The sequence below is a fragment of the Sus scrofa genome, chromosome 2 (genome assembly GCF_054392235.1).
Source record: "Sus scrofa isolate SSC_HxYL_T2T_F1_AM1 chromosome 2, Sscrofa_HxYL_maternal_Yorkshire_Landrace_v2.0, whole genome shotgun sequence".
NCBI lineage: Eukaryota > Metazoa > Chordata > Mammalia > Artiodactyla > Suidae > Sus > Sus scrofa.
Genome location: NC_139384.1, coordinates 112902027 through 112928827, shown reverse-complemented (window position 1 = coordinate 112928827; position 26801 = coordinate 112902027). Strand labels below are relative to the sequence as shown.

The following is a 26801-nucleotide window of genomic DNA, read 5'->3' as shown; positions in this document are numbered from 1 at the left end:
CGAATTGGAGCTGTAGCCACCAGCCTACGCCAGAGCCACAGCAACGCGGGATCCGAGCCACGTCTGCAACCTACACCACAGCTCACGGCAAGGCCGGATCCTTAACCCACTGAGTAAGGGCAGGGACCGAACCGCAACCTCACGGTTCCTAGTCGGATTGGTTAACCACTGCGCCACGACGGGAACTCCACCATTTACTAATTTTTAAAGTGTTTTGTCTTATAGTTATTATTGCTTTTCTGAGTATGTTTTTCTCATTAGCAAGATAAAACTTAAAGCTCCAATTACTCTAGTGAGAGGATTATTGAGAAACCAAATTTCCTTATGATTTCAAATCTGATCAAATTTTTAAATTTAATATACAAATTTGCCAATACTGAAATAATCAAATACATAATAACACCTATTCTGATGACAATCAAAGCTTTCATTAAGTAGAAATGATAAGCCAGGCTTAACACTGAAAGGAACAACTGTAACTGGCTTCAAAATACTCTACAGCTAGTCGCAAGACCAGAATTAGTCCAATTAAAAGAAGAATTTTCTGATTTAGAACATCTGAAGCTTTTCACTAGAGGGCTCAGGACTTGTTTAAAACTTAGGAGATTTTAAGAACAAACACTGGAAGTCTTTAAAAATCTAAAATTAAAGCAGTAAACCTGAACAGAGGTATGGTCTGAAATGTGTGCTTGCTTTTTGTATTTGCCAGGCTGCCTGGCCAGGTTGTACAATCAAGGTCTCAGGCTCCTGGACTAAGGGCTTATTCCAGTTATGTTTGCGGTGGGAGCCATCTGGTGGCCAAAGGATAAAGACTGATTAAAGGAGCTGCATTCCTGCATCCAAGACTCCAGCCAGGTCTGATGAAAGGATTCTGTAATTTCTCCCATGTGCCTTCAGCTGCAGGAAACCTGCAAGACCTGTTCCCACCTGTAGCTGCCATACACAGTTTCTAGTCAATAGTCGTGAACACGGGAATAAATCCTATAGTTCACTGGGTATTCTAAACCACTTAGGAAAAGTTTTTGAATAAGTCAGCTTTAGGAGAGTCTGACTCTGGCAGAAATCAGAAAAAGGTCTTAAAAAACCCCACATCCTTTGGGCCAGAGATGATTAAAGGAATCTCAGAATATTGAAATTACTTGGGATTTCCCCTTGTGTCTCAGCAGGTTACAAACCTGACTAGTATCCATAAGGGTGCAGGTTTGACCCCCGGCCTTGCTCAGTGGGTTAAGGATCCGGTGTTGCCATAAGCTATGGTGTAGGTAGTAGATGTGACTCAGATCCCATGTTGCTGTGGCTGTGGCTGCGGCACAATCTAGCAGCTGCAGCTCCAATTCGACCCCTAGCCTGGGAAAGTCCATATGCCACAGGTGCAGCCTTAAAAAGCAAAAAAATAAATAAATAAATAAAAAATAAAAAATGGAACGTCCTTAAAAGTGCCTCATTCAGAAAAGTCAGAGCCATAAAAGCAGATGCCCACCTCTTTCCTCGTGAAAGGAACAGTGTCCCAAGGAGCTCTCTGCTCCAGTCTGTAGAATTGGAGCAGCCGCTGGGTACCACGGGGACACCTCCATTCCAGGGCGCCTACAGTGATCACCATGCTATTGGTACTGGCTGGAACATGTGAACTTATCCCAGGGTCTGAGAGCCATAAGAGTTACCCAATCACTGCTCCTTCACTTGAACTGACTGAAAACTCATTGTTGTCCCAACATCACCTCGTTATTAGCACAATCCCAATTCTCAAAAATCTTAAACGAAAACAGATTTCATAGAAAGCAATTTCTCAAAATGGGGTATCAGAAAAGAAAGAATTGTGAGATACTATATAATGTTTCTAACGGCTGACCTGGGCAACAGGAGTCTGTGTACAGGTATTCTAAGAATGACAAGAAAGTCTCTTTGGAAACACCATAGACTGGAATCAGAACACTCTTTGCTTCCATGTAGTTCCCATTAAACATGGCAGCCATCACTTCACAACGGGCCACCAGGATGGCCCGGTGGGCTGGTACTGTCGTACCTGTAAGGTTCAAAAGGGAAACAAAGCCAAGTGAGACAAACTGGCACAGTTATTTTCCTACCAATTTTCCCTCTAATTAGAATGGTATGGCATTAAGCACAGCTAAGCTGATATTCAGAAACCAAATGTGGGCATGACAACCAGCATTAATTCAGAGACTCTGTAGTGTTCAAATAAATTGAAAAATTAAGAGAGTTCAAAAGCTGACTTTGAAACCAATAATTCGCAGATCAGCCCATTATACGTTACTCAGTTTTTATTTCCTGAAGATAGAAACACTGGAATGAAGTATTTTGCTTTATGGTTTTATAACAAAACATTGATTCTTTCCGATTGGCTTGAAATACCACCCCCAGCCCTGTCCAAGTGCCTCCCAAGGAAATACAGCCATTGCTCTTCTTAGCCAAACTCACAGTACAGTCCTAGTCAAGCTTCCCCTTAACAGAAACAGGAAAACAAACCATCCTCAGCCTAAGCAGCCCACAGATCCCAGCAGAAACAGCAAGGAAATCTCTTGTCACAAGGGGAACACCTAGAAGGAAGGGGATGGTCTTGTCCCCTGCTTTTTTCTTTTTAGGGCCTCACCAGCAACATATGGAAGTTCCCAAGCTAGATGTCAACTTGAATTGGAGCTACAGCTGCCAGCCTACACCACAGCCACAGCAACACCAGATCCCCGACCCACTGATTGAGGCCAGAGATCTAACCCACATCATCTTGGATATTAGTCGGATTTGTCTCTGCTGCAATGGGAACTCCAACCCTGACCCTCTCTCTCCTATATGAACAATATCTGCTTGTGGAAAATTTTAAAGGCCATTCAGCCTCTACCCCTCACTGAAGCTCATTAAACTCACAGCACTGGGGACACACGTGGCCTGGGGTTCATGGGTAGAGAAGCAGTTCTCACCACTCCCACTAATTCAGGAAACCACAAACCCACAGCCAGCCTTCGGTTTAGTCTAGATCAGGTCAATAGATCATCATCAAGCACCCATCACATGCCAGTCACCACATCTGGTATCGGAGGTACAAAGAAGAGAAAGAAAGACTGGGCTACCTTGGTTTGCATTAGCTAAACTTTTAGTCTGCTGGAGGGCATGACAGCCAATTTAAGTGACAAAAATGTCCCATTCAAGGAGTTCCTGTCACATGGCTCAGTGGAAATGAATCTCACCAGCATCCATGAAGATGCAAGTTCGATCCCTGGTCTCGCTCAGGGGGGTTAAGGATGCAGCTTTGCCTTGAGCTGTGGTGTAGGTTGCAGAGGCGGCTCGGATCCAGCACTGATGTGGCTGTGGCATAGGTCAGCAGCTATAGCTCTGATTCGACCCCTAGTCTGTGAATCTCCATACGCTGTGCATGCAGCCCTAAAAAGACGAAAAGACAAAAACAAAAACAAAAAACTGTCCCCCTCCAGAAAGTAACTCTAGGAGCCAGATCACTCAGCTCTGCCCACCCATGCAGCTCCCCACCTCCCCACAAATCTCATATTTCTATATATTCTTTTCTAAAATATTTACAATTATGGGGTTCTTCATCTTCTTTAATGCCAAACAAAACATCTTCTAGCTCACCAAAGAAGAAAAAAGTTCCACATAAGCCCAGTGACTTTCTCCAAAGCCAATAATCCCTCAGGATCCACAGGCATTGCCTGACAGTGCCAGCTGCAAACTCATAGCTTGGCACTGTTGTCTGCACAGGCACACCTCCCACAGGCTTAGGGAGAAGCCCCAGGAGTCCTCCTCTCTCCTCCCAGGTCCTCGCATCTACTGGCAGGCAACCCCCCCTGGGGCGCTCCCCTCATCCCCTCTCTCCCTCTTTGCCTTAAGGTCACTTGCCCTTAATATTACAGTGTCCATGCCTGGGGGATGACCAGTTTCAATACCTAGAGCACAATGGATATATTTATATATATATGGCAGAAAACAGAATTAAAAGAAATAATGCAATTTGACTTGTAACTTTAAAGTTCTAAAATCTGAAATAGGGAACCATGAAAAAAAGAAAAGAAAGAAGTATGGCTTAAACTAGATAACCCATCATTTGAGTTAAGCACAGGAATTTCTTTTTCTTTCTTTTTTTTTTTTTTTGTCTTTTGAGGGCCGCACCGAAGACATATGGAGGTTTCTAGGCTAGGGGTCAAATCAGAGCTGTAGCCGCCAGCCTACACCACAGCCACAGCAACACGGGATCCAAGCCGCGTCTGTGACCTACACCACAGCTCATGACAACGCTGGATCCTTAACCTACTGAGCAAGGCCAGGGATCGACCCGCAACCTCATGGTTACTAGTCTGGTTCGTTAACTATTGAGCCATGATTGGAACTCCTGAGCACAGGAATTTTTCGCCACAAATACTTAGAAGATAGTAGCAGATGAAAAAGAAATCTGATAGGTAAACTTGAAATAGTAACAGAAATTGTCCATTGACAATATGGTTACAACAGAGTTACAAAACCAGCACCAAAACACTCAGTACCTTACCCATTTAGCCTGAAAATTGGAAAGCTTGGATTTAGTTTGAAAAATTACTGTATTTCCAATCAAGAAAACATCCATTTCTGGAGTTTCCTGTTTTGGTACCAATAAACTGGTCCATTGTGAAACGGTAATACAATACCTCAGCAAAACATTGTATATAAACTGATAAATGTATAAGGGTTGTATAAAACATGGTGAATAGGAGTTCCCATCACGGCTCAGCAGTTAATAAACCCAACTAGTATCCACGAAGACGTGGGTTCAGTCCCTGGCCTTGTTCAGTGGGTTAAGGATCCAGCATTGCCATGAGCTGTGGTGTAGGTTGCAGATGCGGCTTGCATCCTATGTTGCTGTGTCTGTGGTGTAGGCCAACAGCTGCACCTCCGATTCGACCCCTAGGCTGGGAACCTCCATATGCTGCAGGTGTGGCCCTAAAAAGGCAAAAATAAATAAATGGTGGATAAAAATAATACAGTGATTATTTACTCAACAGCAATAGGATAGAGTTGAAGAAAATTCTGGGGGAAAGGACATCAATTTTCTAGTTAAAAGATAAACATGTCCTTTGAAAATATCAAGGCCAAAAGTAACTCTCCTCTGCAGTATTTAATTGCTGTTATATTTTTAAAAGGAAATTTTAAATTTTATTTTAAATTTGCTGTTAAATTTTTTAAGGAAAGAGTTTTAAGAGTGAAACAAAATTTAAAAGCCCATGTTTTCTAGTATCTGCATAGATTATCAAAGATTTTTGGTTTTTATTATACACTAAAATAAAACACTACATTTGTCATACTTTCTTCATACTATTTGCCAAGTTTCAAAAATGAAATGTTTAAATCATTTTTTGTTTTATTCTGAAAACAGGAAACTTGCCTAGCTCAAGAGAGATTTAGAATATGTACTAAGTAAACAAGACTAAATGTAACTCTGTAAAAGTATTTTTCACAAATATCAAAAGGAAACATATCTTTCTACATCAGATCTAAAAGGTTATCATGAATATTTTTAGAACTGCTATTTTTAAGAAATTATTTAATGGAAAAAGATGAAAATGCAAATAAACTGGGGATAGTACGTATACATATAAACTTGTGTTATCTGTATATTTGATGACTATTTTATGGGTGGTAAATAGGTTTTATATCCCATGTCAACTTCAGTCAGTTGCGGGTGATGCCAGAAACATTTCATTTTTGGTCTTTTTAGGGATGCATCCTGTGGCATATGGAGGTTCCCAGGCTAGGGGTGGAATTGGAGCTGTAGCCGCCGGCCTACACCACAGCTCACGGCAATGCCTCATCCCTAACCCAAAGAGTGAGGCCAGGGATCAAACCTGCATCCTCATGGATGCTAGTCAAATTCGTTTCTGCAGAGCCATGACAGGAACTCTTGGAAACATTTTTTTAAAGATGTGCTGCAACCTTGGGTCCAGGATGAAAAAGTGTAGCAATCCACCAGTGTTGGCTGCCACTGTAGTGGAAGAGTAGTAAGGTCTACTCATCAGGTCTCACCATATTCCTTTATGTGCGCCATCTCCATCCCCATGACTGCTCACCATTCTCCCAGGTAGAAATTAGCTTCCCCAATTTATAGATGAGGAGACAAAAGACCAGAAATGTAAATAAACACAGTCAAATCTATTATATAGTAAACACGTACCCAAGCAAGACCCCAACCAGAACTGTCACTACCATCTCATCAAGCTTAACACTCAAAAGGACCTTTTAGAATCTAAATGGTTCACTTTCTTCACTTTGCAAATGGGAAGACTCAAGGCCAGACATACTATGGACTTGCTCAAGGACACACAGTCTGGAATGCAAAGCAGAAGCTAGAGCTAGGGCTCTAGACCCTCCTCCAAAGCAGACAACACAGCTGCTTCTAGGAACTCAAAATTGCCCTCCCACACTCCTCAGAGCTCAGCCTGCCTCCCTTCTAGCTGATGGCAGAGAAGCAATTACTAGACCCTGCTTCCACCCATTCCTGCTTCTCTCTGCTGTTTCCCTTGGAAGCTTTGATTATTGAGCTGAGGAGGCTATAAAGGGCACCAGAGCAGCTGCTATGCAGCATCAGCACAGACATTACAAGGAGCCCTTGCAGATCCAGCCTCTGCAAAGGTGGGGGGTGGGGGGCGAGTAGGTGCCCGCAAAGGGGTGGTAGGTGGAATCATGGACAATATGAGAAAGGAATCTCCACATCGCTGCTTATTTCTTTTCTCTTAATATAACATATACTTTCAAGCACTGCATATTCCCTTTGAAAATCTTTTCAGTAGGTTACACTAACATAATGTTTGATGTCAGTGCCTACTATGCAGATTACAAGCAAATTTGGTCTCCTGTTAGCTTTTTCCTCCAAATCGTATTTTATATAATTTCAAGGTCACTTACTATCCCATTCTCAGTGGCCTACACTCTCACTGCAGCTGCTCAGAGGAGTTTATCCAAAGGCACTTTGGAAAGTTTCCAATTCACTCTTAGTCTTGGCAAGTGACCAAAGTTAAAAGTGAAATGAATCTTTCTGGGGAAAATTTTCAAAAAGTAAATGACTGTTAGCTGCCATACATGTCTTCCATGAAATTAAATCTTCCTGTTAGTAATAGCCCACCTGAAGTTGCACTTAATTCATTGGCAATAGCTCCTTTTAGACTTCTTGCATTACTGAAAGTATTTCACAATTCATTCTTAAGATTATGTTTTCAATCTGCTAGTGACTATTCAATAATGGGCAATAAAACAGCTCATCATTATGAAAATTATGCAGCATTACTTTCTTACAGAGATAAAAAGCACCTCTCAGCTGCTCTGGTAATAAGAGTCCTGTGAAGAGTAAACACAGCAGTATCTACGGATGTAAGCCAGGCATGACCCTCAACCAGAGTAGTTCTTTTTGCTCAGTTAAAAAGGAAGTGAGTTGAAAATATAAACTAGGGGTAATATAATGTTAAGAGGACTAGTTCACATGACTCAAAAGCTAGGATCTTAGAGAAATACACAAAAATATACAATGTATATTTAATATTTCTATATTAAACATAAATACATTAAACATAAATATGTTAAATATATTAATATACTAAATATATAATTATATGAATATATGTATATACATATACATATTTTACACATAAACATACAATGTAATATCACCCTCATCCCTTGCTGGTCCCTAAAAGTTAATGAAGCATTGAGTAAAGAAAAAAAAAAAACTTCGGAAAACATGAATTTCTTATTCCTAAAAGAGAACATAGGCAAAACATTCTCTGACATAAAACACATAAGTGTTTTACTAGGTCAGTCTCCCAAGGCAATGGAAATAAAAACAAAAACAAATGGGACCTAATCAAATTCACAAGGTTTTGCATAGCAAAGGAAAAAAACAAAAAGACAACCTATAGAATGGGAGAAAATAGTTGCAAAGGACTCAACCGACAAGGGCTTAATCTCCAAAATATACAAACAACTCACACAATTTAACAAAAAAAACAAACAACCCAATCAAAAAATGGGCAGAAGATCTAAATAGACATTTCTCCAAAGAAGATATATAAATGGCTAGTAGGCAAATGAAAAGATGCTGAATATCACTAATTACCACAAAAAATGCAAATCAAAACTACAGTGATCTGTATGATCACACAGATCAGAATGGCCATGATTAATAAATTTACAAATAATAAAGGCTGGAGAAGGTGTAGAGAAAAGGGAACCCTCCTATACTGTTGGTAGGAACGTAAATTGGTGTAACAACTATGGAAAACAGTATGGAAGTTCCTTAGAAAACTGAAAATAGATCTAACATAAGATCCAGCATTCCTACTCCTGGTTAAATATCTGGACAAAAAAGATACATGCACCTCTATGTTAACTGCAGCACTGTTTACAATAACCAAGGTATGAAAAAACAACCTAAATATCCATTAACAGATGAACAGATTAAGAAGATGTAGCACAGGGAGTTCCCGTCGTGCCTTAGGGGAAATGAATATGACTAGTATTCATGAGGTTGCAGGTTCGATCCCTGGCCTCGCTCAGTGGGTTAAGGATCTGGAATTGCTGTGAGCTGTGGTGTGGGTCCCAGATGCAGCTTGGATCCCGTGTTGCTGTGGCGTAGGCTGGCAGCTACAGCTCTGATTCAACCCCTAGCCTGGGAACTTCCATACCCTGTGGGTATGGCCCTAAAAAGCTAAAAAAAAAAAAAAAAAAGCAAGAAGATGTAGCACATGTAACAATGGATTACTACTCAGCCATAAAAAAGAATAAAATAATACCAACACGGATGACACTAGAGATTATCATACTAGGTGAAGTAAGTCAGAAAGAGAAAGTCAAACAGCATATGATATCACTTATATGTAAAAATCTAAAATATGGCACAAACGAATCTATCTACAAAACAGAAACAGATTCAGAGACATAGAGAAGAGACTTGCGGTTGTGAAGGAGGGAGTGGGATGGACTGGGAGTCTGGAGTCAGTAGATGCAAACTACTACTTTTAGGATGCATAAACAATAAGGTCCTATTGTACAGCATGGGGAACTATATCCAGTCTCCTGGGATAGACCAGGATGGAAAGTAATATAAAAAAGAACATATGACTCAGTCGCTTTGTTGTACAACAGAAACTAGCATATTAGAAGTCAACTATAATTTTAAGTTTTCATGAAAATATAATTTATTTTAATATTTCATTTCCCAAGAAAATTTTTGTAGATATGCAAGCAGTGTTAATCTACATCCTACAATAGAGAACAGTCATTTCTTTCCTACAAATATTCAAAGATAAAATGGAAAATTAGGTAAGAAAACAAGAAAAAAAGTGAATGAATAACGAATTTTGTAAAAACTGAACTATACCTTGTATTTCAAAGACAACATCAGCAAGCATCGGTTTATTAAGGAAAAACTTGAGGGAAGTGTTATAAAACCACAGAGGTTTTCTGGCTTGATAGGTTTTGCAGTTCCTCAGGCAATTAAACTATAAGAGAAAACAAAACAAAACAAAACAAAAAAAAAACAAAGAGAAACATTATATACTATGCTTTGATAATTTGGCTAGAGAATTTGGAAAACTGTGCTAAATGTCTAAAGAAGTAATGATTACCATCTCTGCTCACAGTTTTCATGGAAACTCAACCCTGAAGAATATCTGCTACCTGTCAGTGAGCAACACTGCACTACGCAGCACTCACAGCAGTGAAGGAACCGGCTATGCAAAAACTCAACTGTACAGCTGAGAAGCTGTGAGGTCCTGAATCCATACAGGCCTTTGTTACCTGGGAAACAGACAACAGCAGTCCAACCTCACATGAATGCCTAGTAATATACATTTGCATATACAACCTGCTTGTTTATTCACCAATAAAATACAGACACAAAAATTTAATTTGTAATTAAGAAAACATACCTATTTTTCACCTATCACACCATGTGCTACCGCTTACCAGATCATGGTAGCACACCTGAGAGGGGAGTTCCCTCATGGCTCAGCAGTTAACCAACAAGACTAGCATCTATGAGGATGCAGGCTTGATCCCTGGCCTCATTCAGTGAGTTAAAGATTGGGCATTGCCAAGAGCTGTGGTATAGGTCGCCGACGCAGCTCAGAGTTGCTGTGGCTATGGCACATACTGGTGGCTACAGCTCTGATTCAACCTGTAGCCTGGGAACTTGTATATGCCGTGGATGCAGCCCTAAAAAAAAAAATAAATAAAAAAAAACACCTAAGAGGGACAGATTACTTCATTTCTTCATCTCCAGCTTAACCTCAACCTTCTAATCCTAAATATCTTTCCTGCCCACAAGTGGAACTACTGGAACCTACCAAATGCTGCTTTGATCTTCGATCTGGAGAAGCTCTCCCAGGACCACCTCTAGCTGTCTTCTCCCAACTGCTAGCTGGCATCCTCCAGGAAGAGCACCTCTGCTAACCTGGGTGTCTCCAGCCTTCTTCTGCTCCCCACTCAGGATGTGGTACTTTGTTTATCTTTCTCGTAACACTTCAGACATTCTTTTGTGCCAACCCTAGAAACCTAGGGCCAGCCTCCTTTCCCTCACACTCACCCATTTCCTTTGCTCTCAGAACCTCAGTCCAGGTCAGAACTCTGACCCTCCACTTGGCTAGGCAGGGAATCCAGAAAGCTTTATCCCTAAGAAATAATCAAGTGTACAATTTTGGCAATAAGAATAAACGGCACCTAATCCCCACTCTGGGTTAATCTACTATGGTTGGAGTTAAGATCTTTGGTGAGAAGAAAAAAAAAAAAAAAACTATTCTTCTTCCCAAGGAAGAAGAACATACAATCTGGAATGATACTCACGAGCAGAACAGACAAGCCAAAGAGCATCATACAAATCCTGTTCCCTCAAATCCTATAGACAGTATATCTCAATACACATCGAAGGAACTGGTGGAGAGGATTAGGTGACTGCCACACAGAAAGGAGGGGAACAGTCATAAAACATCACCAGAACCTGAGAGCTAGAAGGGGCTTTAGAAATTAGCCAGTTCATCCTTCATTTTATAGAAAGCCCCGAGAAGACTTGCTCAAAGTCAGAGGTAATAAGTGGCAGACTCATAATTTAAATGTACATTTCCTGACTCTCAATACTCTATGAAGGAGAGAAACCTTTATCCCAGGAAAGCACAGGACGAAAGCACAGAAGAATTCCTCTGTCCTCCTGTGCAAAGGAGGGAATTTAGTTCAATTTCATGGAATCATAAAGCCCCCAGCTTTCCTTTCCCCAATAATTTGTTTTATTCTTGGTACTCAAAGGAATGACTATGTTTAAAATCCGACCCAAGGAAAGGCTCAGGTTTAGAACAAAAGGCAATAGTTCTATGCTAACCATTTATATAAAGGTTATGAATTTGTTTATCATGAACATGATATAGATGCATTTTAGGTATGACTACATAAAGACTATTACTCTGTATAACAGATTTCCTTGACATCTGTACCTTGAACTTGAAAAAAAAATGGAAGGGCAGAAGTTTGGAGAGAATACAGATGCGTATTTTCTCTGGTCTGTGAGCAAGTTAATCTGGACAACTTTTTTTTTTTTTTTGTCTTTTTGCCATTTCTTGGGCCACTCCCGCGGCATATGGAGGTTCCCAGGCTAGGGGTCTAATCAGACCTGTAGCTGCTGGCCTACTCCAGAACCACAGCAACGCAGGATCCGAGCCATGCCTGCAACCTACACCACAGCTCACGGCAACGCCGGATCCTTAACCCACTGAGCAAGGGCAGGGATCAAATCCGCAACCTCATGGTTCCTAGTTGGATTCGTCAACCACTGCGCCATGTCGGGAACTCCAATCTGGACAGATTTTTAAAAACAGAATGCCAAGTTCATGTCCATATTTCTACAAAAGCATTTTTTTTATTTTAAATGATTTTTATTTTTTCCATTACAGTTGGTTTACAGTGTTCTGTCAATTTTCTACTGCATAGCAAGGTGACCCAGTCACACAAAAAGCATTATTTAGTTGAATTAGATTGTAAGAGCTATCACTCTGTCATACACCTGTACAATTGGACAGCTTCTGTATATCTGCTTCAATGTATTATTATTTTTTTTCTTTTGCTTTTTAGGGCTGCACCTGCAGCATATGAAAGTTCCTAGATTAGGGATCAAATTGGAGCTGCAGCTGCCAGCCTACACACAGCCACACAACACCAGATCTGAGCTGCGTCTACAACCTATACCACAGCTCACAACAACACCGGATCCCTTAATCCACTGAGCAGGGCCAGGGATCTAACCCATATCCTCATGGATACTAGTCATGTTTGTTTCTGCTGAGCCACAACGGGAACTCTTTCAATGTGTTATTAAAACAAGAGAAGAAACGTCTTGCCCCTTAAATCAATGTTACTTTGTTAAAAAAAGAGAGAGAGAGATCATTTCCTAAATTTAAAAAGTCCAGAATCCTTATAAAAGTTAGTACAGTTTAAAAATATTAACTTTGGGAGTTCCCAAATGCAGCTCAGATCCCAAGTTGCTGTGGCTCTGGCATAGGCCGGCGCCTACAGCTCCTATCCCATCCCTAGCCTGGGAACCTCCATATGCTACCTGTGCGGCCCTAAAAGACAAGAAGACAAAAAAAAAAAAAAAAAAAAATTAACTTAGGAGTTCCCATCGTGGTGCAGCAGAAATGAATCAGACTAGGAACCACGAGGTTGTGGGTTCAATTCCTGGCCTCGCTCAGTGGGTTAAGGATCTGGTACTGCCATGACCTGTGGTGCAGGTCTCAGATCCCGAATTGCATAGGCCAGCAGCTGTAGTTCCGACTGGACCCCTAGCCTGGGAACCTACATATGCTGAGGGTACAGCCCTAAAAAGCAAAATCAATCAATCAATAAATAAAATAAAAATATTAACTTAAACTGTTAATGAACTTAAGTTGTAGAAATTGTAGTCATCTGTATAAAAAAATTTAAGAAATAGTCATTTTTCTTACACTTGATATAAGCCTCTATTCTGGTAGGTTTTGCACATGACTTACCTTTTTATTTACTGTAGCCAATTTATTTATCACAGAATCCGAAATAAGAACACACTGGCTAAATTGTATAATTTAGTCATCTTAAAATTTAAGAAATTTACTTTTAAGGCCCTTACAGAATCAGCACAATCCAAGTTACCAGAGTTTTAAGGTACACAAGTTTACAACCAATACAAAGTGTGTATTTTTACAATCTTCGAACCTAGTGTATAATTTTGAACCTATACTCGACGAGAAACAAATCCTTAACTGTCCACCTGGTCAAACAGATTTCTTGGAGCTCCTGAAAAAGGCATCCACAGAAACCACCTTGCTCCTGAAAATTGTCTGCACTGAAATTGTGGGCAGTGAGAAAGCATTTCCTCCAACAGGCTTCACTGTAACTGGACAATCCAACAGCTCTTCATTCTTGACATAGACTGCATATTCTTAGCATATTCTTAGAGCCCCAGGGGAATATCTCAGAGGACCGAGTTCACAAATCAAGATTTTGAAGACATGACTCAGACGTACTTAAATTTTTACATGAATTAAAATCAGAGCTAGTGAGAAATCACGCTTATGCTTAAAATATGTAAACGGAAACTTTTTTTTTTTTTTTGCTTTTCAGGCCGCACTCTTGGCATACAGCGGTTCCCAGACTAGGCGTCGAATTGGAGCTACAGCCTATGCCACAGCAATTCAGAATCCGAGCCTTGTCTGCAACCTACACCACAGTTCATGACAATTCCAGATCCTTAACCTGAGTGAAGCCAGGAATCAAACCTGTATCTTCATGGATCCTAATTCATTAACTGCTCAGCCACGAAGGGAACTCCAAATGGCAAAAAATATTCTTTTTTTTTTTTTTCTTGGCTTGTAGTTTATTTACAGCAACTTTTTTAACATATATTTTTAATATATTACTCAATGAATTTACTACATTTATAGTCGTACATCAATCATCACAACCCAATTTCATAGTATTTCCATCCCAAACCCCCAGTGCATCTCCCCATCTCCCAACCTGTCTCCTTTGGAAACCATAAGTTTTTCAGTCTGTGAGTCAGTGTCTGTTCTGCAAAGAAGTTCATTATATCCTTTCAAAAAATATTCTTTTTTTTGTCTTTTTTTTTTTGTTTTGCTATTTCTTCGGCCGCTCCCGCGGCATATGGAGGTTCCCAGGCTAGTGGTTGAATCAGAGCTGCAGCCACTGGCCTATGCCAGAGCCACAGCAACTCTGGATCCGAGCTGCATCTGCAACCTACACCACAGCTCACGGCAACGCCGGATCGTTAACCCACTGAGCAAGGGCAGGGACCGAACCCGCAACCTCATGGTTCCTAGTCAGATTCGTTAACCACTGCGCCACGACGGGAACTCTTCAAAAAATATTCTTAAGGAAAACATTATTGACTCATGACTCAATAGCATATTCATCATAGTACATTAGTTATAATTCAGAGAAAGTCAAAGTAAACTAACTTACAATAAACTAATTTACCTTTCCTGGTGTTTTTAAAATGCATTTAACCTTCTCAATTACATTTGTAACATCCCCTGAATCTTTCAACTTCTTTCTGATATCGTCTTCTAATTCTTCCCACTGGAAGGCACCTGTAAACAAATTAATATCTATTGGATTTTTCTGTTAAACCAGAATGTAAGAAAGACAAATCTTTTACTAGGTGTCAATGTTCCCTTTTTTTTTTTTTTAGGATTTTTTTCAATTTTTATTTACCAAATGTATATCCTTGTAATTACACTAAAATTAAACTCACATTAAAAAAAGTTTACCTTCACGTAAATTATTTCTCAAAACCTGGTATTTTCTTCCTGAACAGCTGCCACCTCTTTGTAAGAGGTGATCAGCTAGTGATAACAGCAGTGGCTAGAACATGAGTTATCACTACAAGTGGTCCAACATCCAGATTACTTACTTGCCCTGAATAAGAGGCAGATGTGGTCCTTTCTAAGGCTGGATTAAATATTAGCCACCATGGAGAGTAGTGGCTATCGGGCAGAGGAACAGAAAGCATTCAGAAGGTCTTGTGCATTGTCAGGGTCACTTTAGGATGTTCCATAGCCAACTCTACAGAAGGGAGAACTCTTCCCTAGAGAAGGGAGCTAGATAATTTTCTGATGAGCTACACAACCGTGGCATTAGGAAAAAAATCATCCTACCGGTTCCCCCTTCCCTTGTTTTCATCCCAACCCACTTTTGTCTTTTTTTTTTTTTTTTGTCTTTTTAGGGCCACACCCACTGTATATGGAGGTTCCCAGGCTAGGGGTCTAATCGGAGCTGCCAGCCTACGCCACAGCCACAGCAACACAGGATCCAAGCCACGTCTGCGACCTACACCACAGCTCACGGTAACACCAGATCCTTAACCCACTGAGCAAGGCCAGGGATCAAGCCCACAACCTCATGGTTCCTAGTGGGATTCATTAACCACTGAGCCACAACGGGAACTCCCCAACCCACTTTTGAGCTATCTTTTCCTAGGCTCACTTCACTGTGTCAGCCTCTTTTCCTCTGTGTCTTACAAAACTCCTATTCCAGGATCAGCAAAAGTTCCCTCTTTCTCCAAACACACCTCTCCCTTGCCCTTCAGCAGTCTCCTATCCAGCCCCCCTGCTCCCTAGGCCTTTTCTCCATCAAGTGCATGTCATTATGAGCACTGATTAGTTTCCCAAAGTGTATTTCGAGAGAGACCACCCTGATCCATCCTATGGCTTATAGAAAGATCTAACTCCTAAAAATATAAGATATAAGGTGTAGAGGGGGCAGGCACAGTTGGGAGATCCAGGTTTTAGTTCTCTCTCTGCCATTAATGACTGGTGTGAATTTAGGCAAGCCACGTGACTTCTCTGGGTAACTGGAGATCCTTTTCCATCTGCTCCCAATCTATCTCTTCTGATCTTTCCCTTCCTGTATCCAGAACTCTGCCAGATGGCTTCATGGGCACTGGGGAGTGGAGAGGGCACATAATAAACATTTACTGATCCAGTGAGATGAGGCAATTGCAGCCAGGCTGTACAAGGAGATCCAAAGCTCCTCTGGAGTCAGACTGACAGTCCAGTTGTTCTCAGGCCTCATTACAGCTGAGCCCTGCAGCTCTTGGCACTCTTGCATATCTTTAAACTTCTCCTTACCTGCCCTTCAAGAATACTAAAGTGTATCCTTGGGGAGGGAGGGGGGAAGAGAGCCTTGATTTAAGGTATGTGCTCTTCTGTGGGGTAAACTCAACTGATAACGACAATGCAGAACACGGGCTTGGGAAGAGATAAATACCATCAGTTCTCACAAGCTGGTGCCAGCAGCCTCCAGCACATCACCGTGTCGTTCCACCTTTGATCACTCTCTTTTGCTTTTCTGTTTGTTTTTTATAATGATTTTTATTTTTTCCATTATAGCTGGTTTAAAGTGTTCTGTCAATTTTCTACTGCACAGCAAGGTGACCCAGTCACACATACATGTATACATTCTTTTTTCTCACATTATCATGCTCCATCACAAGTGACCAGACATAGTTTCCAGTGTGATTATTCTCTTTTGGACTTCACTGTTAGCTCTCCTTCCTCCCTGGATTCTCCAAGGTCGGCAGTCTAGAACAAGTCTATGCTTCTTGTTTCCTCTTCTTTAATTAATGATTTTTAACTAAAGTCATGTACTCTTGGAGTTCCTTTCACAGCTCAGTGGTTAACAAACCCAACTAGGATCCCTGAGGATGAGGTTCAATCCCTGCTCAGTGGGTTAAGGATCCGGCATTGACGTGAGCTGTAGTGCAGGTCCCAGATGAGGCTAGGATCTGGTGTAGCTGTGGCTGTAGTGTAGGCCGGTGGCAGCAGCTCCAATTTGATCCCTAGCCTGGGAACCTCTATGTGCTGTGGGTATGGCCCTAAAAAGCAAAAAAAAATTAAAAAAATAAAAAAATAAAAAGTCATGTTCTCTTTTCACAATCTGATAAATTCTTTAGATCACTACACCAGAAAATTTCCCATGCACACCTAGATATTAAAATGTATAAAAATGTCCAGACTGGGGAGTTTCCTAGTGGCTCAGTGGGTTAAGGATCCAGCATTGTCACTGCTGTGGTTCTCATTACAGCTGTGGCATGAGTTCGATTCCTGGCCCAGGCCCAGGAATTCATGAATGCTGCAGCCAAAACAAACAAAAAAAGTTAATAGAATTGGTCATTAAAAAAAAAAAACTTGTCAGGAGTAGAAGAAATCCTTAGAAGCCAAGGGAGCCCAGATCAAGAAATTTCACTCTATGCCAGCAATTCTCACTTCTAGCTGTGCATGAGATTTCTCTGGAGATCTTTTTTAAAAATGCCCTTGGAGAAGGTCTCATCCTCAGCCCAAATGAATTAGATTTCTGGGGCTGGGGCCCAGATAGCAATTTTAAAAGCCTCCCAGGTGATTCTAATGTGAACTGAGTGTTGACGACCACTGCTCTTCCTTTAAGCATTTCCTCTACTATCAAAACCCAGGGTCAGTGGCATGCAGCAAACAGTAGATGCAGGTATTTTTTACTGTCTACACTCATATATGTTAAAGAAGAGTACAGATATTATTTTTGTTTTGTTTTGTTTTTTCTTTTTAGGGCCGCTCCCACAGACTATGGAGGTTCCCAGGCTAGAGGTCGAATCCGAGCCATAGCCACCGGCCTATGCCACAGTCACAGCAACAGCAGATCAGAAATAAATCTGTGACTTAAGCCTCAGCTGGAGGCCAACGCCTGATCCTTAAACCACTGAGCAAGGCCAGGGATGGAACCCGAATCCTCATGGATACAGGGTTTTTAACCGGCTGAGCCACAACAGGAATTTCCAAAGATATTGTCTCTTAAAAGTATGCTAATTAAAGAACACATTGTTTCCATTCAGAAAAGTATCTGAAAAATAATCAAATCTAAATATATGGGATTAGTAGCAGGTAAATCCCTACAGACCAATGATCTGTTTGAGAATAGACACAGAAAGTTCCAATGATGGAAATCAAAGTCAGACTAGCTCATAAGGGCACTCTAATGACTGAGCTGTTTCCATAATTAGAAATTAGAAATGCTAATCAAATCATCTATCTCTGACACGTTTAGGTCCCAATAAAGCAGTAATCAGACTGGGATTTTCTTTCTTTTTTTGGCTTTTTAAGGCGACACCCGTGGCATATGGAAGTTCCCAGGGTAGGGGTCAAACTGGAGGTACCTACAGCTACCAGCCTATGCCACAGCCACAGAAGCGTCGGCTCCAAGCGGAGTCTGTGACCTACACCACAGCTCAGGGCCACATCGGATCCTTAACCCACTGAGCTAGGCCAGGGATTGAACCAGAGTCCTCATGGATGCTAGTTAGGTTTGTTTATCTCTGAGCCGCAGAAACTCCTCAGGTGTGTTTTTATGCAGGGCAGAAAAGTGCATACCACAGAACAGCTTCAGGAGATGGAGAATCCTATGCTGATTTCCACCTTTTCATTTATTCTGGCGGCATTTCAATAAGCTATGTGAAGTTCTAAGGGCCATCTGCGTCAGGAAGAGCTCAAAAGCTAAATTCTTGAGGCTCTTACAAAGATTTCAATTCCTAGCCATCTGAGATCCTGTGACTCAGGAATTTGCCAGCATAAAGACTGTATAGAGCATTGCAAGAATGTTACAATTGTACAACATTTAAGGATTACTTCTCAAAACCAGGAAACTGCTGGCCTCACTTTTCAGATTACTCCTCCTCTAGTGTTAGTCATTAAGTACTCAGATAGTAACCTGTGTTAGCTGATATACAAAAGAAAACAACAAATTCAAAGCATACATGCTTTCACTGTGTCTGTTTGCTCAGAAATGTGAATAGGAAAATAAACAGAAGCCTTAAATATAATTGAAAGAGTTAACCAGAGTCTTAAATGGTCCCTTCTTAAATACAGGACCCAAATGTCCATGGTGACACAATACATACAAAATTTCAAATTTCTAAAGCTTTTAAAAAATTTTTTTTTCTTAAACAGAATTAAGCCATTCTTTGCAACTGGGTTCATTAAGAAAAAAAAGCAGGAGATGGGTTTAATAGGGCTTTTCAGCCCATTTTGCTCAGGGCAAATATTCCCAAGCACGTCCTGTCATGGGGTTCTACCTCTGCTTCCCAGCCCAAACTGAGTCCAACCTACTCCAGTCCTGCAAGTTCCTCCATAACCTGTGGGCAGGCCTGGGCTTCTGGGAGGAAACCAGTGCATAACTGCGGCTTAAGACATGTGCTCTGTTCAAAAGTTTTTCAATGTTCAACAACAAGAAAAACAAGCAAACAAACAACACACAAGCCTGATCTCTTTACTGAAGTCTCTAAGAAAAAAATTGGTTTAACACTTTAGTTTGCTTGGATTAAAAAAAAAATTTTTTTTTTTTTAAAGTAACCTGTTCACTAATAAAAACTAAAGGGTAAAACAAAACATCAATTAACATGTAGACATTTGAGGAGTTCCCGTTGTGGTGCAGCAAAAACAAATCTGACTAGGAACCATGAGGTTTTGGGTTTGGTCCCTGGCCTTGTTTAGTGAGTTAAGGATCTGGCCTTGCCATGAGCTATGGTGTAGGCTGCAGAGGCGGCTCAGATCTGGCGTTGCTGTGGCTGTGGCGTAGGCTGGCGGCTACAGCAATGATGAGACCCCTAGCCTAGGAATCTCCATATGCCATGGGTGCGGCCCTAAAAAGAGAAAAGACCGAAAAAAAAGGCAACCCCCCCCCCCAAAATTTAGGCATTTGAGAGTAGAAATCCATTGATTTTTTTCTTCTCTAAACAAATCCTCTGCATTTTTCAAGATTGTCTTTACTGGGCAAATACAGCTTTATTATCTTTTTAAACAACAAACAATATCACTTTTGCTTGAGTCTGAGCTTATACTCTGTAAATAATTAATCATTAATAGGTACCTGTTGAAGCATTTATTTTCCCTTTTTGTCAACTCACATCCAGGTCTCCCTTGCAGCTCAGGTCAATGGCCTATGGCCCTGCCCATACCCCACACCAGCTCCTGACTGGGTCATGTGCAAGGAGAGTTTAGAGCAGAAATGTAACAGCTCAGCGTCTGACCAAGAAGCCGGCGCTCTGAACTGGTCAAAGGCTTGTTGCTGAGCAAGCTCTTCCTGCCATGGCACCCCTCTGTCCTCTAACCACTATTCCCAGGCTCACTTACTAGTTTCTACTCAACCCCTAAGCTTCAGGCAGGAGCTGCAACAGGGCACTGACAGCCTGAGCTCCAGAGAGCTCTCCATCAGCCAGCCTTGCAGCTGACTCCATTTTGACCCTGTGCCCTGAGACTGGGTTCCTCTCCTGGGCCCCTGGTCTGAATTCCAGGCCCTCAGACCCTGGGCTGTGGCTGGTCACAGCTCTTCCAAAAGCAGGTGTTGTACCTACCTGTTGTCCACAGCATCAGCATCTCCTGGAGACAGTAGGAATTACAGAACCTCATGCCCCACCCCAGGCACAGTGAATCAGAATCTGCACATTAACAAGATCACCAGGTGACTTGTATGCACTTGAAGGTTTGAAAAGCACTGGTACAGATGACGGACCACCTGCTGTCAGAATGCTGGCCTTCTTAAGGCTGATATTCAGAATAATGGGGCCTCCTGATTGTACTCCTGTCTTGCCTGCTCTATTCCATCTTCCCATCATCATCAGAGGTGATCTTTCTAAAGCCCAGTCTGATCACACATAAAATTCTAGAACAGCTTCCTCATTTCCCTCCAACTATCACCTCCCACTCTATGCTCCCCATGGAAACTACCTGTGGTTCTTAGAAAACAGTCATCAGCAAAGATAATATTTTCATTAATGCAAGTTTCCTAACATATTAATTTCTTTCGAAAAACATTAAAATGGGAGTTTCCGTCGTGGCACAGTGGAAACGAACCCAACTAGGAACCAGGAGGTTGTGGGTTCCATCCCTGGCCTTGCTCAGTGGGTTAAGGATCCAGCATCACTATGGCTGTGGCGTGGGCCAGCAGCTGTAGCTCTGATTCAACCCCTAGCCCGGGAACCTCCATATGCCATGGGTGCGGCCCTAAAAAGCAAAAAAAAAAATTAACATGAACACATGAAAAGCTAATAATAGGTAACTGATTCTGGGGAAGGAGACTGGGGGATGAAGAAAACTTTTTCTTTTCCTTCCCCCTTTTTTTCCATCTGCATGTATTAATTTTACAATAAAAAAAATTATCCCTCAGGAGAAAGACAAGCAGATTCTGTCACTAGAGATAGACAGATCAAGCTATTTTACTACTACCATATTAGAGGACAGAACTGACCTCAGTGTGTTCATGTGCCTTTGAAAGTATTTAATGGATTCTGTGGGAAACTTGCTGAATAATTCATAACTTCAACAGCAAACTCATTGAAAAGAAAAGCCAAACACTTCCTTCATGGTTCTCTGACATATCATTAAAGACAGTTTTTTCTTTTAACATGTAAACATTTTGGTCTTTCAAAATTAGTCAAATTCTGAACTGTGAGACTCTCAGTTTAAACATAAAAATCTGGGAGTTCCCATCGTGGCACAGCGGAAACAAATCCACAGCCACAGCCACAGCCAAGCAGGGAATCCCAGCCATGCCTGTGATGTACACCACAGCTCGTGGCAACACCAGATCCCCGAGCCACTAAGCAAGGCCAGAGATCGAATCTCTATCCTCATGAACACTAGTCGGATTCTTAACCTGCTGAGCCACAATAGGAACTCCATAAAATCTTATCTTTAACATCAATCATTTCACCTGAAGGCTACCCAAATCTCTGTTGTTAAATGATACTTTGTTCTTTCTTTGCAAACTTTTATAAACTTTTCATCAGTTTCCAATTCTGCTATCTAAAAACAGATTATAAATGTTTCCTCACACACATTCCAGAGAAGGTACAACCTATACCTAATAACTCATCAGCACATGATTCAAAGTGGAAAAAGAAAATTAAGGAGAGAAATCTTCAGAAAATGTATATTTAGATTCTCACTATAAAAATCACTTTACATCCATTATTTTCCATTCTTACATACAACACAGCTGTGAAACACTCTTTTGCTAAAATAACTCAAATTAAAAAGTTTACTCTTTAGGAGTTCCCAACATGGTGCAGCAGAAACGAATCCAACTAGGAACCATGAAGTTGTGGCTTCGATCCCTAGCCTTGCTCAGAGGGTTAAAGGATCTGGCATTGCCGTGAGTTGTGGTGTAGGTCGCAGACGCAGCACGGATCTGGCGTTGCTGTGGCTGTGATGTGGCCAGCAGCTGTATCTCTGATTAGATCCCTAGCCTGGGAACCTTCATAAGCCACAGATGCAAAAAGATAAAAAGACAAAAAAAAAAAAAAAAAGTTTGCTCTTTAGAATACACATGCTACTGAGTTTTTAAAGGGACAAGAAGAGGAATAATCGATAAGGTGATTCTTACAAAGATAAGGACACAGTAAGTAAAAGAAGTAAAGTCTAAAACAGTCCCAGCCAAAGTTGGTCAGATCTCAGTCTGATCTTAGTCTGATCTCAGTCGATCAGATCTTCAGTTGCTAGACTGAATGCAATGACCATGATACCTTCTCTCAATTCTCTCCAAAAATCTAGGTCAAACAACAACAACAAAATAAGTAGCCAAAGACAATTATTTTCATATATATTAAATTTTTTTTTACTTAAACTGAACAATAAATCCTCTTTTTTTTTTAAACAGGTGCAGGTACGGCACATGGAAGTTCCAAGGCTAGGGATGGAATCGTAGCTGCAGCTACTGCCCTACACCACAGCCACAGCAATGCCAGATCCAAGCCACATCTGTGACCCACACCACAGCACACACCAACTCCGAATCCTTAACCCATTGGGTGAGGCCAGGGATCGAACACACATCTTCATGGACACTATGTTGGGTTTTTAATCCATTGAGCAACAACAGGAATTCCAAACAACACATTCTTGTATTTTTATACATGGGGCATTTTTAAAAAATAAAATGCTGGGAGTTTCCTTCATGTCTCAGTGGTTAACGAACCCGACTAGGATCCATAAGGATGTGGGTTCGATCCCTGGCCTTCTCAGTGGGTTAAGGATCCAGTGTTGCTGTGAGATGTGGTGTGGGTTGCAGAGGCGGCGGCTCAGATCCTGAGTTACTGCTGCTGTGGTGTAGGCCAGCAGCTACAGCTCCAATTCGGCCCCTAGCTGGGAACTCCCATATGCTATAGGTGTGGCCCTAAGAAGAAAAAAAAAAAAAATCAAATGCTAACATCCCCACTCAATAGGAAAAGAGATTATTGCTTTTACAAGCAGATTTAAAACAGAGGCAAGTAAACCTGTGAGGAAATGGAAAGCTTGGACCAATTCCTGTTGATAAAGAAAATATTATTTCATGTATAACCTTCACCTCAGGTGGTGGGAAGAAGAAAAATGCAAAACCAGCCAGGACATTTGAGGACCACTGGCATACTTCATTTCAAAACCTTAGGAGACTCTACCAGAACCACATGACAAGATACCTGAATAGATGAAGCGCAGAATGTCCGATAAACAAGAACAGAAGACGGCATCTTTAACAATGACTCGTAAGGGTGGGTTGCCTGGAGACTCCTGGCTAGCACCTGGAAACGCAGGATCTCTGTTTATAGCAAAGAGATCCTGGGTCGTTCGGATGATACTGGAATCCTGAATGTCGGCAGGACTCTTCACATTGAAGAGCAGCATGAAGACATGGCTGACGGCGCAGAGAACGATCTTGTGGGCCTCGGCCACGTCCTTCAAATCTGGGCTGTAAAATACCACATCCACGCACTGGCAGCAGAAGAGCAAGTTATTTAAATCGGCGTTATAGTGTGATGCTTCAGCTTTCAAGACAGGCATTTTTTCTGTTTCAAAAAAGAAAATAAAAAAAGTAAACTACTCTTCGGGTCTATAGGCCTCCATCATTTCAGGTTTATTTTAAACACAAAACAATATTTTTGAATATCATTAAATTGAACCAGATGAAGTTGCCAATATTTGGCCATTTTTGACCTACAAAAATGCACTTTCGTATAACTTAATCTAATTATAAACACATATAAACTAACTGTCCAAGAATAACACAAATACACAGAAATACCGCATTTACTTTTTATACGGCAAATGAAATATGTATTAATGCCATAAAGAGCATCAATTCTCACTAGGTGTGTCCTCAAATAAAATATTTCTCCAAATACTGAATTTTAGTAGTTTGGTCATCATCATTCTTTACTTTTATCTGATTAAGAAAATTCAAAGAAAATTCATTACTGAATGAGTTCTGAAAAAACCCAACCTCACATCTGAAGTTAGCTTCTCCTTGGGATGGGAAGTGGAGGGAGAGGGGTAAATTGTTAAAACTGCAGCCTTTCAAAGCCAGGGTTCAGAGTCTTGGATTCTATTGTTTGAAACCATCTTGACCATTTCATTTTGATGCTAAAAATTTTCTTTTCTTCCTAGTAAAAACACCATGCTTCCCCAGAACCAGCCTCTTTCCCTCAGCACACCTCAGGGAGGTTGCTGGCGAGACTCTCTGATTTCCAAAAGGGGATGTAACTTTCAGTTTCCTAGTTTGATCGCTAACAAAAATAGACTAGCCTCAATCAATTCAGAAGATTCACACAGAGAACCGCACTCTAGGCCCTCATGGCAGACCCTAATTGTGAACTGTCCGCTAACTTTTATCTAAAGCTGTGCTGAGCAAAGTGTTGTCTGTGAAGGGTTGCTTGTAATCACCTAAACCAGTACAATACAAACTGCTTCAGAAATTAAAAAAAAAAAAAAATTGCCTTTTTTTTTCTGCTTTTTTTTAGGGTTGCACCTTCGGCATATGGAAGTTCCCAGGCTGGGGGTCAAATTGGAGCTGTAGCCTCTAGCCTACACCACAGCCACGGCAACACAGGATCCGAGCCGTGTCTGCAACCTACACCACAGCTCACGGCAAGCCAGATCCTTTACCCACTGAGTGAGGCCAGGCTTCAAAGCCACATTCTCATGGATATTAGTCGGGTTCATTACTGCTGAGCTATGACAGGACCTCCTAAAATAAGCCAAACTCCAGTCCATAAATAGACAATAACCAGGTAAGTTAGAGGCCTGGATCTTTCTGCACTGTACTCCCACCTATCCTCTTTTCCACAGCCAGAAGAACCTTTACAGATGCTTAAAAAGTCTGAGAATAGTCTGAAGCCTTGTGGCCCAGAGCCCAGGAGCTGCCCTTAGAACAAGTCAGCACCAGGACAAACATGTCCCCAGACTGGGTTATGTTCAGTGTGGACGCTGGATTGTGATTCGTGTGATCCCACAGCCCCCCCCCCCCCCCAACCAGCAAAAGGGTACTAGAGACAGCTTTGTGAGAGCTGAGACTATACTGCTGACAGGGCACTCCCGAAGGCCTGCCCACTAGCTCACCTAGGGCCCCTAAATGAAGACCCGAAGGAGAAATTCCTCTTGGTGCTAAGTGACAAGAAATGCTTTGCTTTCTCTGAGGAACTGGTAAGTTTTCTCTCTTGATTAAAAAGAAAAGATACTCTCTGTCAATATTCCCCTCTCATCCTCTCACCCAGGAAGTACTTAAGGCTCCAATGTCTGCTACACAACAGACCGTGCCTCCCCTTTCACTGTGCACACCACCAAGTTACAAGCCAATTTTATGGTCTATAAATCTGCAGTTCTTAAAACCTGGAATTGACTCCCCATACTAATTTATATTCTCCTGGTTTTTTATTTACATTCATTCATTCAAATACTTACCAAGTGCCTACTTTTTAAAACAATATTCATAATTAATTGATCTGAAGAGAGTACTATTCTACCAAAATTATGTACTATAACAGTTGGTGTAATTTTTTTTATTTTTAACTTTAAATTTTCTTCTAACATTATATCATGAACATTTTCAAACATTCAAAAAAGCTGAATGAACGATATAATAAGCACACATATATCTTGCCCTTAAATTCTATAATTATTAACATTTTATCATTTTTTTGCCTTATCTCTAGATTTTCTCTCTCCCTCCGGGTCTCTCTCTCTCTTACTGCTGAATCCAAGGCCCATACTTGTGGCATATGGAAGTTCCCAGGCTAGGGGTCGAATCCCAGCTGCAGCTCCCAGCTTACACCATAGCTCATGGCAACGCCGGATCCATAACCCACTGAGCGAGGTCAGGGATCAAACCCACATCCTCATGGATACTAGTTGGATTTGTTACTGCTGAGCCACAATGGGAACTCCTGCTGAACCATTTAAAAGTAAGTTATAATCATCAGGACACTTTAGCTTTAATACTTTCATACTCATCTCCTAAGAATAAGGATATTCTTCTATTAACCACAACACTATTTTCATACACAAGAAAATTAACACTGTGATGATCATTGTACAACTATAAAAATATAATAAAATTCACTGAGGTAAAAAAAAGAAAATTAACAGTAACTCCTAATATCATCTAATTTCCAATCCATATTGAAATTTTACCCAACTGTCCCAAGAACCTCTTTTGGATGTTTTTATTGAACCAGTATCCAATCAAGGTTCATACATTACATTTCTCATTACACTATATAAAACAGCTCTCTACCACACACACACACACACACACACACACACACACACACAATTTTTAAAAATCTACAGGCTCAAGTTTTTAAGACAATAGTCCTCAAAATGGGATCCAAGTACTACCTGCTTCAGAATCATCTGGGAAGCTTATTTAAAAATCACATTCAGGCTCCATCCCAGACTGACTGAGTCAGAATGCCAGGTGAGTCCTGAACATACTCAAATTTG

General features: G+C 41.1%; 1 protein-coding gene across 11 annotated transcripts in view; it reads right to left on the bottom strand.

Moving 5' to 3' along the window:
• RHOBTB3 (Rho related BTB domain containing 3) overlaps positions 1-26801 on the bottom strand; it is a 60336-nt gene that overhangs the window by 13051 nt on the left and 20484 nt on the right. For 4 of the 11 annotated variants that reach the window (XR_014838383.1, XR_014838382.1, XM_003354222.6 and 1 more), the window contains exons 6-9: positions 23504-23869; positions 14500-14612; positions 9365-9485; positions 1850-2023 (exon numbers count right to left, since the gene is read on the bottom strand). Coding sequence is in view for 2 of the 11 variants with exons in the window: in XM_003354222.6 (XP_003354270.1) it covers positions 1850-2023; positions 9365-9485; positions 14500-14612; positions 23504-23869 (774 nt within the window). In the remaining 9 variants the exon portion in view is untranslated. Of the gene's footprint in view, positions 1-1368; positions 2024-9364; positions 9486-14499; positions 15298-18128; positions 19691-19797; positions 23870-26801 lie in introns of those variants that run through there. The other 7 variants (XR_014838384.1, XR_014838390.1, XR_014838389.1 and 4 more) reach the window with 7 other exon arrangements.